The 13,896-nt window shown below is 56.1% G+C and overlaps 3 protein-coding genes and 1 non-coding gene across 4 annotated transcripts in view; 1 reads left to right on the top strand and 3 right to left on the bottom strand.

The window, feature by feature from the left end:
- DCAF1 (DDB1 and CUL4 associated factor 1) overlaps window positions 1-2,132 on the top strand; it is a 74,615-nt gene extending 72,483 nt beyond the window's left edge. The window contains exon 24 of the mRNA XM_074312257.2: window positions 1,210-2,132. Coding sequence (XP_074168358.1) covers window positions 1,210-1,268 — 59 coding nt within the window. The 3' untranslated portion in view covers window positions 1,269-2,132. The remainder of the gene's footprint in view (window positions 1-1,209) is intronic.
- On the bottom strand, window positions 27-1,940 carry LOC109443421 (uncharacterized). Its single transcript, XR_012489557.1, has 3 exons — window positions 1,814-1,940; window positions 1,203-1,292; window positions 27-165 (listed from the first exon to the last, which is right to left on the bottom strand). It is a non-coding gene; the product is annotated as an uncharacterized LOC109443421 (transcript).
- Window positions 2,133-5,273: 3,141 nt separating the features above from the next.
- On the bottom strand, window positions 5,274-8,499 carry RBM15B (RNA binding motif protein 15B). The gene has a single exon (XM_074312258.2). The coding sequence runs from the start codon at window positions 8,338-8,340 to the stop codon at window positions 5,662-5,664; it is 2,679 nt and encodes an 892-aa protein (XP_074168359.1). The 5' UTR covers window positions 8,341-8,499; the 3' UTR covers window positions 5,274-5,661.
- Window positions 8,500-10,489: 1,990 nt separating this feature from the next.
- Window positions 10,490-13,884, bottom strand: MANF (mesencephalic astrocyte derived neurotrophic factor). Its single transcript, XM_019723739.3, has 4 exons — window positions 13,725-13,884; window positions 12,938-13,065; window positions 12,048-12,189; window positions 10,490-10,923 (listed from the first exon to the last, which is right to left on the bottom strand). The coding sequence occupies exons 1-4, from the start codon at window positions 13,807-13,809 to the stop codon at window positions 10,739-10,741; spliced, it is 540 nt and encodes a 179-aa protein (XP_019579298.3). The 5' UTR covers window positions 13,810-13,884; the 3' UTR covers window positions 10,490-10,738.
- Window positions 13,885-13,896: the final 12 nt, after the last annotated feature.

Below are 13,896 nucleotides of genomic sequence, written 5' to 3' on the forward strand. Positions count from 1 at the left end.
TTTCCATCCTGTTTCCCCTCCTCACCAATCAAGTCAGGCTGTGCTTGAGCCCTTTTAGACCCAGGAACACTGGTTTTTCCAGCCATTTCTTTGCTTACTTCCAGGATTTTCTTGAGTCACGGCCATGCTTTTCTTAGTTTTACTTTATCCACTTCAGTTTTCTTCCTAAAGGAGATTGTAGTGAATGGAGGGTTTGGGAAAATGCTTTGTTCTTCCTCAGCTATCTGGGAAAGGCTGACGAGGGATTGTGTGGAACCAGTGGCTGTCCCTCTCCCATGGGAACCCCAGGACCTCTGGGCATTTGCAGGGCTCCAGTTCAGGGTCTGCCCACTTCCCAGGGGACCTTGTTAAAAAGCATTTCCCAGCTTCCTGAGAGGTGAGGAATCAAAATGGGCACTAAGACCTTTGCCTTATCTTCTCTCGGCAAATACTCGAGTCCATAAGAGGTAGGGACTGTTTCTTACTTTGGTCAGACATGGCATATCTACCTCATGTTGAGGGTGCTTTTAGCTACTGCCTAGTTTCACCCCTTAATGGATCCGTCTAGAGGTACTAACTAATGTGGTGTCTGTTCACTGCCTGAGATGGTCAAGCAGAGGAGAGGGCTCATGTGCCAGAGACACAGTGCCAGCTTCCAGGGCACCATAGCTCCTCCCTGCTGGTCTCCAGGCTAGAGTTTCTAGGCACTTCTCTAGCCTGTACCCTTTTTGGGAATTTGTTTCCTGCAGACTATATTCTCAAATTGCAGAAGAACGAATCCTAGGTTGACTATCTCTGCCTTTGTAAGATCTGAGAAGAGAGGGGCTAAGGAGTTAGAGAGAAATCTCTGTTGCTTGGGCTCAGCCCATCTCCTTAGTGGTCCTGTGCCCAGCGCTGCCCCTTTGCAGCCATTCAGAGCACCATGGGTGGAACCTGGACGGGGGCTTGCCTGGTCCCATTAGGGCCTCCAAGGCAGGAGGAACCTCTAGGAATCAGGTCACCGCACCCAGAGCCTTGGAAAGGTAAAGCAGGAGGTCCCCAGGGGCGACCTGTTGCCAAGTATATTCTCGAGTGCGCTCCAGGGAGTTAATTGATGTGTTTTCCTTTCTGGAAAGTTAATTAGCCTTCCTCAGGCACAAATGTCTGCGCATGCAGCTGCTTCCTTCCCGAAAGCTTCCTGTAAGCCTAGTGTAGTGCCTAACCTGGTGTCTCCCTTTGCTTACCTTGCAGCCGACAGCGCTGACAGCTCTGATCTGGAAGATGACATCATCTTATCTCTGAATGAGTGAGGAGCCATCACCACATGGGAGATTCTTGGCAGGCGAGAAACTGAGTCAGATGCATTCAGAACACCTTCCCTCCCTTTCCCCCCCGGGCTGTGCATGGCCTGCGCTCAGAGGACTGTAGCTTAGAGTCTCACTGGGACCTGAGGGCCCTTCCCAACAAGAACCACCACAGAAAGACAACGGGTTACGCCTCGTCTGCTTCCCCTTCTCCTAGGGGGGACATAGCTCTCCTCAAGGGAAAAAAACATGTCTCTGGGGTTATTTCACAATATATTTTCTTTGTATGATGTTCTTTACTTAAAGAACAAGAAATAGTTTTTTATAAAACTTAAAAAGAAAAAAAAAGCCAGGCATTTATAACCGAGGGTATGAACTTGTATCCACCAGGTCTTGTCCCTGCACTTCATTTTCTATGGAAGAAAATGACATCTAAAGAACAATAGAGAGGCATTTTTACATACGTATTTAAATGAAAAGGAAAATCGTGGTTTCTTAAATTGATAAGGATTAAGAATATTTTATTATAAATATAATATATGATTTTTAACCTGTTTTCGTTGCCTCATATGCTGTCAGGTTAATTTGCTTTCCTTTGTGCCAGAGCTTGTTCGCTGAGTAAATGCCTCGCCCCGCGCAGCTTCGTGGCCTGGGGCAGCGAGGTCGGAGCGGGTGGGTTCTGTGGAGTTCAGGGAACATAGGATATGAGTTCACTCCCTCTATTTTTCTTTGTCATTCAGTTTTTAAAAAAATCCTTTTTTTTCTTCTTTCTCCCCAATGTGGAAATTATAAATCAAAGGCCTTTTTCTTTAATGTAAAGTGTATTTATTTAAAAAAAAATACAAAATAAACTACCAGTCTGTCTTTGTTGATGGCCTCTCCCTGTCCTCTTTTACCAAAGTGGGATCTGTCCCTTTCTTTGCAGCTCTAGCCAGGCAGTAGAGAAGACGCCTTCCGACAGGCAGTCCGGACGGTGGTGAGGACTCTGCCCAAATAAAGCCCTCTGGGGAGCAGTGCTTAGCCCAGTGCCTGGCCCTGGCCTGCAGCGCCCCCCCCGCCGGGACTGCCCGAGAGCCTGCCACAGGGGGCCGAGGGAGGTGTGCAGGGCAGTGGCCACTGTGGACACATCTCTCTGCCCCCCCAACTTCTGAATCAAGAAGGCAGCTCTGGATTACAGGTTTGGGGAGTTGGAAAGTTAGGGGTCTGGGGACATTTTGGGGGAATGAACTGGCAAAGCTAAGGAGTGAAAGCACGTGGCCATACCTGTACTGTAGCTGGGTGACAGGACGTTTCCTGAAAGGCAGTGTCACAGTGACTTGGCACTTTAGGGGCAGCTGGGACTCGGTCAGGCTAGTTCGCAGGTATTTCACAGGCCCCTAAAACTGGCTTGTGGTAAACCACACCGCTGAGGCGCTCACTTTCACACCCACCCCACCCCCTGCCCGCAGTAAATGGGAGGCCCTCGTCCCTCTTTGCCTGGGAGTAGTTTGCCCAAGTAATAGCTTCTCGGTTTCTGTTATGTGGGTATTACGTACAGCTAAAGACTTTTCTCCCTTAGAGGAGAGGGGACACATTTGGTTGGGAAGTAAACAAGCAAGACAAGGCAGCTAAAACTCACCAGGGGCTGGGCAAGCCCCGCTGGGCTCCGGAGCACCAGTTTGTCACACACTGCAGTGGCCTGTGCCCACAGGTGCCGCGCGGTCCTCTGGGAGCAGAGGTCTCAGCTCCTAAGTTGCTTCAGGCCTCAGCTTACATGGGTTGCTAACACCTAACCAGTAGAATAGTTTGACTGCTGGTGCTGAATGGATTAGAAGAAAATGGGTTAAAAGTTAAATAGTAAAAGCACTATGTTCCAGTCATTAACTGAGCTGTCTCCCCGAACTCTGCCAGGAGCTCTTGGGAACACCCCCAGGGCTCCCGGGTGGAGACGGGGCCTCCAACAGGAAAGCAGAATTCTGGTTGACTTGACAACACACCCTTAGGGACGTGCCCGAGGCCAAGCACACGTCAGCCTCTTATTCTGGGCTCCATCTCCGGTCACTTAGGAGGACACAGCACAGTTGCTGTGGGGCACAGACCCGAACCCCAGGTGGAGGCACTGGGGACCTGCAGTGACACCATCTTCTGCCCAGGGGCAGTGTCAGACCAGAGCCGACCACCTGACCTACCCTCACTGCTGGCCAAGGCCTTTGAGAGAAAGTCACCGAACCTGGGATGTCTTAGGACTCAGGAAGGAAGTGGTTGACAAGAGGGTCCAAGGCAGAGGAAGGTCACGTTAACAGGTTGTGGTTCTTCACCCTAATTCTAGTTCTTTGGGGGGCCAGAGAGCACTTACCCTGAAGAGGGGTGGACAAGGCAAGGGTTAAGTGTTTTCTCCAACCAGACTTTCTAGGTTTCTGTCTGGGAAAAGTAGGAGGCATAGTGTTCGGGGTCTGAGCACCCGCTCAGTGAAGGCACCTTGAAGCCAGCGCTGGCCTGTGCCTGGCCCTTGTCCTGGAGCTACAGGAAACCCTGTGGGGGGCCCTTAAGCCCCCCCCCCCCCCCATCTGCTGTCAACAAGGTGAGGCCCACTCCTGTCGCGCTCCCGGACTTGCTCAGATGCCTGGCAGCGTGGCCACAGCTCAAGTTAAAACAGGCAAATAAACATGTTTCACACGCCTCTCCTTGTGTCACGTTTTGTTTCCCACACGCTGCTTCTCTCGTGAGCACCAGCTAAAGCCCAGCGAACAGGGCTGCCCCAGGCACCTTCCCGTTTCTTTTCATCGCCAAGGTCTCGCGGACACTGGCCTGCACTGTCCTTGTGCAGAGGCCCGTCTTCTCCCCACTGCACCGCGCCTCAGCCCCGCCCCACGGGTTCTCGCACCCAGCCCAGCGGTCGCCTGCACTGCCTTGAGCCCGCTGGGGTCGCAGACCAGACCTGCAAAGAGGGTGGCATGGCCAATGGCACTGGGAATTGCTGGGCATTTGGGGGCTCCGTTCTCTCACAGGAGCTTCCGTTCACTCTCAGCCCTGACAGTGACCCTTGTGGAACATCCAATGGTATTTGGGCTGCGTGCTGTGGTGACAAGTGCTGTATGACACCGGCTTCATTGGCCAGTGCTGGCCATATTATCTTATCAGACACGACGACGGAAGTTAATGCTCCTTCAAGCTGTCTTCCCTTCCAGCTCAAGGATGCCTCCCCGCTCCTCCCTCCCTCAGCTCGGCTCGAGTGGCTGAGCTCGCACTGCCCAGCACCTCAGACTGTGACCTCATTTCCTGCCTCCCCCTTGTCAGTATCAAGGCCTGAGGCCGAGCTGCACTCACCTTGCACCTGGCAAAATTAAGTCAGGGCATCTTCCTCACCTGCAGCATCACAAAAATTAAGACCAGGGGTTCAGTGTCCCCCCCACAGTTCTAGTGACTCGGACAGGCCTACTCCACATTGACACATCAGCTCTGAACAACCAAAGGAAGAGCTGGAACTTCACAAACACCAGGTAAAGTTCAAGAATTAAGGAAAGCTACCTCCCACACTCCAGCATTTGGCCTCCAGAGTGTCCCTGGGAGGCGAAAAGGAGGCAGCCTGTGCGGATCCGTGGCACCAAGACCCCTTGGCATCAATATCGCACTGCTTCTCCCATGACCACTAGACCACACTGCAGCCTTAGACTGGGCGCTTTGTCCAACAGCTGCAGCTCAAGCTGACGGACACACTGTTTAGGGCAGGGCAACAAAAACCCAGACAACTGCTGGCTACAGACAGACCTTAGGCTTGTTCCCTTCCTTTGCATGGGCTCTGCTCAGGCTGGCATGGCAGGGGCCTGAGTGCAAACTGAAGCCCATCTGCCCTCAGCCAAGATAAAAACAAATGTGAATACGATCCTGACAGCCCAAAGAGCTGAGGGGCTGACAGCCACCAATGCAGCAGGGCTCAAGATGGGCCGGTGCCAGGACGATGACTTAGGGCATTTTGCGCATGCGGTGGGGAAAAGTCTTCCATCTTTGAGAAAAAACTTGATTAAAACAGGATTAAAAATCCATCCTCTGACAAAGGCTTTACTGACAAACTTTCCATACAGTTAGTCAAAAAATAAAAAAATACAGAACACAGCAGACAGTATCTCGTACACTAGAAAACAACATGACAGGAGTCCCTTCTCATCGCTGTAAAAAATGTCCCAAAATCAACATGACAGGAGTCCCTTCTCATCGCTGTAAAAAAAAAAAAAAAAAAAAAAAAATCCCAAGAACCTAAGGACTTAGTTTTGGTGGGGAAAGGACTTTGGTCCCCTATCAAAGGAACCAAAACCACCCAGCAGAGAATTCAAACCAAGGGAGTAGGAGAGAGGCCAGGGACCAGCTTTTAAAAGAACTGCTTTTGTGACACCAACGTGAAGCTGGAGAAGCCGGGTTTGGGCTAGGCAGAGTCCCTTACGATAACTATCACCATGTGCTCTTCCTCGAGCTTGCCCAGTGTCCTCAGTGCGGACTGGAGGTATTGCTGGGAAAAGTCACAGGGCGGGAAGGCGTACAGCATGCCTGTGCTGTCTCTGCCCTTGGACCCGCCCACTGGCAGGCTGATCACCCCCGCTGCCTGCTTCTGTTTCAAGTAGGAGACCAGGTTCCTGAGAAGCCGCCTCTGTAGGCCTGGCTCCACCGCAGGCATCCCCTCGGTGCCAGGCCCACTGGGGGTTGCCTGGGTGGCCAGCAGCACTGCGTAGCCATTGGGGCTCCCTTGCTTGATGCGTCGCGTGACCTCGTCGAGCTTGGGCTGGTCCAGTCGAAGGCGCTGGGCAATCTTCAGCTGAGTCAGCTTACTCCCAGAAGTGTGGTCTTTGAGGAGACCACTGATGACCCCCTGGTCCCCCTCTAGGATGTGCATAGATGTTGGGAAGCAGCTGTTTTTCAACACTAGAAGCCCGTTCCAACCCAGCTGCAACGTCTGGGCATACTCTGAAAGATTCTTGAGCTTTCTGCTCTCGTGTTTTGGCTCTTCCAGAGGCTTGGGCTCAGCCTCAGCGGTTCGATGATTGCGCTCGCTCTCGCGTGTCTTCTTCCCGTGGGAAGAGTCTGCAGCCTCGTGGTGGTGGTGGCTCCGCTCCTCCGCCCCGTGTCTGCTGTTGCTGAGGGAGTTGCTGCTTGACTCCTTGGTCCCTTCACTGGAGTGATTTTCCTTGCGACTGCGCTCAGGGGTGCGGTCGGAGCCTCGATCGGCCTGCTGCCCACCACCCTTGGTCCTGCTCCGTTCCTCGTAAGGGGAGTGGGTTGTCCTCCCGCGGTCACTGGAAAGACTCCTCCGCTTCCGCCTCTCCTCCCAGGGTTTGGGCAGGCCCCGGTCCCCATCTCCTCCCCAGCGCTCCCCACTCCGGCTGCGCACTGAGCGGCTGTAGCCCTCCAGGCTGTTCCGGCGGTCAGAGCTCTTGCTGGGGCTGGCCCAGTCCCCTTCCACAAAGGTCCGGTCTCGGTCTGAGTACAGGAGGTGTGGGGGGGTCCTGTCCCGCACCCTCAGGTCAGCATCCAGGTTTCGGTGCCGGGTATACCCATCTTGGAGAAGCTCGTAATGCACAGGGAGAGGGGAGGGCTGGTACTGCTGGGGATACCGAGTCTCCTCTGCTTTGGCAAAATCCACACGCAGCCTGCGGTCTGGACCACCCAAGGGAAAGCCCCTCATTTTAGCACAGGCGGCCTGGGCTGCGTCCAGGCTCTCGTACTGGATGTAGGCAAAGCTGTCTCCTTTCACATGATCGATGGTCCGAATGCTCCCAAAGCGGTCAAACTCCCGGGCCAGGGCCGCCAGCGAGGTGTTAGGTCCCAGACCACCCACCCACAGACGGGTGGTGGGGTTGGCCTTGCCATAGCCGATCTTAATGGGGTTGCGGCCAATCACCCGACCTGACATGGCCACCTTAGCCCTGTGGGCCATGTCTAGGTTCTGGAACTTGAGGAAGGCATACGCACCGCCCTGGCCCCGGGCAGGTCTTTTGATGACCACCTCCTCAATGATGCCGTACTTTTCGAAGGCTCGTCGCAGCTCCACCTCCGACACGCTGTGGTCCAGGTTCCCGATGAAGAGGTTGCGCGTGGCCCGCTGGTCGTCCTCGGGCATCAGGTCCTCCTCACATACGGCGGGGTAGCCATATGGGCGACCCCGGTCGTCATACAACCCGTAGTAGTCTAGGGCCCGCTCCCGAGATAGTCCCACGGCAGCGGCGGCAGCAGCATCCAGGGCAAAGGCTGCAGCAGCGTGGGCATGGCGGGCGCGGGGCTCCCGCAGTGGCGGGGCGGCGACAGGGGAAAGTGAGCGCTGCTTGTACTGGTAGCCACCGTGCAGCGGCAGGTAGCCGAGCGGGTCAGCAGGCGCGGGCGGCCCTGGGGGCGGCGTGGAGGCGGCGGCGCTGCTGCTGCTGCTTCGCCGGCTGCTCCCACCGCCACCACCGCGCAGGTACACGGGCTCCACCTTGAGCGGGCGGTCGTAGAGCAGCAGCTGGCGGGCCAGGGCGTGCTGGCGGGCCTCGCGCGCGTCCTGAGGGTGCCGGAAGTTCACGTAGGCCACGCGGCCCAGCTCAGGCGTGTGCGACAGGCGCAGGCTGATCTCGCCGAAGCGCTTGAACTGGTGGAACAGCCGGTCCTCGAGGTGCTCTGCAGGCAGCGCGGGGCTCAGGCTGCTGATGAGCAGCGTCTTGTACTCGGGTGCTGCCGCGGACGAGCCGGGACCTGCGGGCTCGGCTCCGGGCGGCGGCGGAGGTGGTGGCAACGGAGACGCGCGGGGAGAAGCGCCTGAAGCACCCGGGTCCCCCGAGGCCTTGCCGCCGCGTCCCCCGCCGCCGGCGACCGAGCCCGAGGAGCGGCCGCTGCTCGCACGGTGATTCGCGTCCCCGGCGCCGCGGCCGTCGCGATGCCCACCCCCGCCGCCCCCGCTACCACGGGGTTTGTCGCGGGTCCGCGTTGGAACGGGGTGCTTGGCGCCGCCCGAGGCCTTGTGCGCCGCCCGCCGCCCGCCCGCCTCCGCCTCCCGTTCGCGCTCCCGCGGCCGCTTGGCTGACGATGACGAGCCGCGCCCGCTCGGGCTCGAGTCTCGCTCGCTTTGCCTCTTCATGGCGCCGGCGTGGCGGGCGGGCGGGCGGCCCTCAGGCCTCTCACAGCGGCGGCGGCGGCGGAGGAGGAGGCAGCGCCCCCGGCGCCGCCATCTTGGACAAAAGGACTCGGCGGCGGGGCGGGAGCGGAGCCCAGGGGCTGGGCGTCGCGTTATCAGGCTGCGCCCGCCGTGCCACGTGACCCAGCGGTAGGCGGGGCGAGAGCTGCGCTGGGCTTACGCCATCGGACTGCGCCGCCCCTTGCCACGTGACTCCGCGACAGGCAGGCGAGCGCCGCTGGGCTGTGAGCTCTGGCGCCACCGTGCGGCCAGCGTGGCTGACGCTCGGGGATACGCTGAGATCGGAGTCCTAGGGAGAGGCGGGCTGGCTCTCACCGTCTCAGGCCGTAGCATGTGGGCGCCGGGGTCCAAGGCCTTGCCTAGCGATCCCTTTATGTGGTATCACCCCAATTTCCGCCACGGCATCTCCTGACTGGGGTCCGGGATTAACAATCCCAAGGATAGGAGCAGGCTGCTCCCTAGGCCCCATCCATGACCCAAGGCCATCCTCGGGCATCCTCTAAGTTCAGGTTCACCGCAGCGGTCCCCCGAAGGGCCATGAGGGCCATGACTATGCATGCAGAGGGCGACACCTCTTTAGGCCCGGGCACAGAAACCCGAGACAATCCAACAGTTTAGGGGCCGGGACTAGGCTCCTTGGCACCAGACAGTGGACTGCAAGGACAAGGGCCACTGTCTGGTGCCAAGAGGCCAAAGCCAGTAGTTCCACAAATTGCCACGCTTACCTCTCACTGGCAAGGGCCCTCCTATCCACCTCCCAGGACAGGACCTCTTCTCTGGAGAAGTGAGGTGAGGAGAGGTGAGCTACGGGGAACCATATCCAACTTCAGCCACAGAAACTGTGTGGTGGGAGGAGCGCACCAGCTTTCCCTCTTCCCCAAACAGGAAAGCAGCTCCTGAAAGCAGCTAAGGCAGGTGCCAGGGGAAAGGCCTTAGAAGAAACACCTGCAACACTGCATGACCTGAAATCTGCTTCCTTGCAGGAGTTAACCCCGTCATAGATAACCATGGGGGGGCATAGTAGTTGGGCTGTTTTCCCTCTTCCCCTGTTCGGTGTGGCCTGGTGGACATGGAAGCCATGAGAACGCAGACCTAGGGTGTTAAGCTGAGACAGCTCCATGCTCAGATTTCCGGTTCCAGCTGTAGATTTCCCTAGCACCTTCCATGGGCTCAGGTGCTTCTTAGTTCTTAACCCACCTAACTCTCCCATAGGGAAGTCTTGGCCTGAGAAGTGCTTCAAGCTTCTTGCTTTCCTCTGACGTGGTGCTACTGAGCACCAGTGGACTCCACAGCAGGTTGTACGAAGGCCCCTTATGTAGGCAAACTGAACTTAGGTGCTGCAGAGCAATTCCCTGGCACACTCTGCTTCTTAGCCCCTCACTTCAGGTGGTCTCTGTGGCCCGAAGATCAGAGTGCTTCCACTGAGTCACAGCTCAGGCCGCCAACTGGGTTTCCCAGGCACCAACCCCCAGAGAGCAACCTAAAAACCAGACTCAGGGACCCTTTGGGGACAAGATCTCAACTGTTTGACTTATCTTGGGGAAACAAAGACAAAAAGCAGCCTCTCACCAGCTCTTTGTACAAACCAACTCCTAGCCAGTCTTGCAAAACCCCAATTAGGCATCAGAGGCTTGGGACTGACACTAGATCACAAACTCAGATGAGCAAGTAGATGGCCAGATGTGGACAGTATTTGGTGGTGTAGCCAGGTCAAGAGCATCTCTAGAAAAGTGACACTACCGAATATACCCTGAGTCCTGCTCATACTGAGCCCGGATGTAAGCACCTCCCGTGTACATCAGACTCAGTCCCATGGCTTGCAGGAGCTGTGCAGCCTCCAGTCCCTGTCATGTGGGTAGGATGGTCACTGCAGACTGGGGGATCAAGCCCAACCTCCTCCGGGGCTCCCAGCCAGCCCTGTGCAACGCACATGCCTCAGGCTGTGTCCCACCCTGGTATCTCCAGCACTGGTTGTTGAGGGACAAAACAAATGTGAATGTAACTGAAAACTTTGTAAACTGGAACGCACAAAGTGGTGGGAATCTTCATTAGGGGTAAAACCCTATTTCAGTATTCACTTTAATTCTTCAAAGACAGCTAGAAATTTTCTTCCTTTAATAAAAAAATCCCAGACACACTTTGAAGTCCTAGAGGAAATCAGCAACAGAAGGAAGTGAATCCCTGCACGGGGGCGCTGGAGAGCCAGCATCATCAGGAAAGCTCCAGGCTTCACACCTGACATTGTCAGGAGCCCGCCTAAAAAATAAATTACAAAACGCCAATTGGGAAAGACACAGCTGAACTGTTTTTTTTTCCCTCAGGGGCAGCAGGGAACGGGTGACTACAAGTCAGTCCGTGAACTGGCTGCCTTGGGGGCATATTTCGGCATCAGTTCATTGATCTTCCGGATATAGTCAGACTTCTCTGCACAGCCTTTGCACGTCTCCCCCCAGTCATCCAGGATCTTCTTCAGCTCTTTAACTCGGAGCTTCTTCAGGTCCACTGTGCTCAGGTCGATCTGCTTGTCTGGAGGAGAGAGCAGGAGAGGAACCAGCTGGGTGGGGGCAGCCAGACTCCCCACAGCCCTGGGCTGGCTCACCCTGCACAGCCAAGCTGCCCCTTACACAGCCCTACTGGTAGGAGGGGGAGACAGTGCCCAACACATACAGGTGTGGGTGCCCACTGTTCCCAAAAGGGGGAACTGGCCGCATCTCAGGCTGGCAGTGTCTACCACAGATGTGCAGTGTTGCCAGGGAGGGAGCTGGAGGGCACATGGTCCTTATAGGAGGAACTTCACAGGACGAACTGGCTCCCACTCCCCCAGGTGCCTCTTACAGTCAGGTGGAGGTCATGTCACTGTAGAATGACAGCTCCAGGGTGCCAGAGCGGATAGACTCCTCAGCCCCAATTTCCCACGCAGGCGCTGGTCAGGCCCTTGAGCCAGCTTATTCTCCACGACTACTTGTAACCCCAGAGACCTCGAGCCAACTACCTCTCCTAGGGTCTCTCAGGAGACTAGGTGTCCTTGACACCAGTGGATGAACACAGGCCCTCACGTCACAATAACATGTTGGCGTCGTTGACATTTTATAGACGAGGACCATTCCTGGCCCTGGCTTTTCCCCACCAGAGATCTACTCAGCAGGAGGGACGCCACAGTGCCTCCAACTCCTGGGCTCGCCCATTTGGACACAGCACTTCTTTTCCTAATAACAGCCGCTGGCCTTCAGAGCTTGCAGCCAGGACAAGCCTATTAAATCCAAGGGATGTCAGACCACATCCCTCATCTGCCCCAGAACCAACGTTTCCAACTTCACCGAGGCTAACAGATCTTCACCAACCTGTAAGGCCCACCTGTCATGCCACTGGCTACCTTCGCACTACCTATTTCCTCTTCCATTAGCTGTCCCCTTGGCTAATGCCCCACCTCCTTTGAAGTTTGCTGAAATGTCACCTCTTCAGTGAACCCTATTCTGACCTCCACCCACCATGATGCCAGACCTGCACCCCCGCTTTTAGCACCTCCTACCACAAACAGCTATATGACTCTCACCACACGCTCTAGTTTATCACCCAGCTAGAAAGTCGAGTCCACAATGGCTGAGCTCAGAGGGTCCCGTGTTTGTGAAACGAGGCCTGGCCCCACTCACCGTACTTTAGCTCACAGATCTGGCTGTCCTTCTTCTTGAGCTTCTCACAGACCTTCTCCACGGGGATGTGGTGGGCCAGGGGCTTCGACACCTCATTGATGATCTTGGTGGCTGCGTCGTCTGTGGCCCCAATGTAGTAGCACTGCAGCAAGAAAGGACACTGGTCCTCAGGAGGTGCCACTTGAGACCTGTCTCCTCCCAAACATACTGACATCGCCAAACATCTTCTATCTCTGCCAGGCCCTCATTTTCCCAGGCTCCGCCTGTAGTCGGTGTAAACCCCAGGCTCTTAACACATGCTGGGTCCCAGAGCTGACAGCCACAACATGAATTTAACAGTCACCAAGGTTCAAACCTTTAGGTAGAGAAAACAGACAAACCAGACTGCCAGGAAATTCTAGCTACAAAAGCCATTGTCTCCCTAGGGCTCTAGTCCTGAATTCGGCCCTGGCCTACCCTGTGCACACTTTTGTTTTCTTCTGTCCTCACACAGGCCATGCTTGTTCTGGCCTCTGGGCACTCACACTGTTTGTTCCCTCTGCCAGGGATGCTCTTCCCCCACCACAAGGATGACCATTCCTTCCTCAGAGAGTCCTGACTACTTTATACCTGGCCTCTCTACCATATCATCCTGGTCCATTTTCTTCATGACACTCACTCCTCTGCATCATCTGTCTGATTGTCACTTCTCTCCCCTGATAGTCTCAGTGGCCAGCACAGAGTAGGTGCTTAATCAATACCAACAGGTTAAAAAAAAATCTACTCCAGAGAAAGCACTCCAGTCCCCCATCAGTTCATGGACAGAACTAATTCAGGCCTCTTGTACACACGGGTGGGCAGGGCCTTTCCTCCAGAACAGGGCCAGCTGGGGAGGGTCACCAGCTACTCACCAACCGATTCTCTTTGCCTCTTGCTTCGCGGCAGAACTTTATCAGTTCTTTTTCAATAGAGGATGGTGAGAATGTGACATCTCTGTCTTTGAGATCCTGGTAAAATCTTCCCAGATAAGAAACACAAACTGGAAAAGAAAAGGGAGATGCTCAGTAATCACCCAGGTGCACCCCAACACACCAGGAGAGAACTCCGGCAGCAATTAGGAGACGCGGAGAGAGGTCTTTCCATCACCGGTTTTTCTCGGGTACCCACGGTTGACCACCCAGCTCCTTGGTACATCCAGGACATGCGTCACCCAATGCCCACAAAGGACTCCTCCCTGCCTCTTCCATAAAGTTTAAGCCGAGACCGAACGTGTCCTTGAGATGGGCTTGTGACCTCATAAATGGGCACACTGGAGGCCGAAAAGAAAACGATCCAAAGGCTGCTCATTTCCAAATACAACCCCGAACCCCGACGTGCGGCTTCGCAAGCCCACCACACCGGGCCCGGTGCCCACGGCCGCCCTCAGGACTTCCGAGCGGGCGCTCCCGAGAGCCTCTGCTCGGTGATGAAGGACAAAAACTACGGCGTTAGCTCAGTTTCAGGCCAAGTTTTCAGCACGGCCGCGTCCTAACTTTTTCTCGTCGGACCAATGTTTCGTAGGCCCAGGGAATGTTTTCTAGGCCGGGCGTCTGCCTTTCCTTGGGCGGACCCCGCTGGGACCCGCCGCCGTCCCCACCCATTCCAGTCCCTGCCCCTCGGGGGTTTGGTCGCGTTCAGCGCTGCGCGAGCCCGCCGCACCTTCGCAGTCGCCCGGCCGCAGCGCCCGGCTGCCCGGCAGCACGCTCAGAGCCAGCGCCACCGCCAGCCCGTGCGTGGCCCACATCCTCCTCCTCCACCGCCGCCGCCGCCGCCGCCCGACTGAACAGCGCCCGCCGTGCTGCGCTGCCTCCCAGGTCCCGGCCGTGCTCCG

The sequence above is a fragment of the Rhinolophus sinicus genome, chromosome 5 (genome assembly GCF_057876585.1).
Source record: "Rhinolophus sinicus isolate RSI-liver-muscle chromosome 5, RSI-T2T, whole genome shotgun sequence".
Lineage (NCBI taxonomy): Eukaryota > Metazoa > Chordata > Mammalia > Chiroptera > Rhinolophidae > Rhinolophus > Rhinolophus sinicus.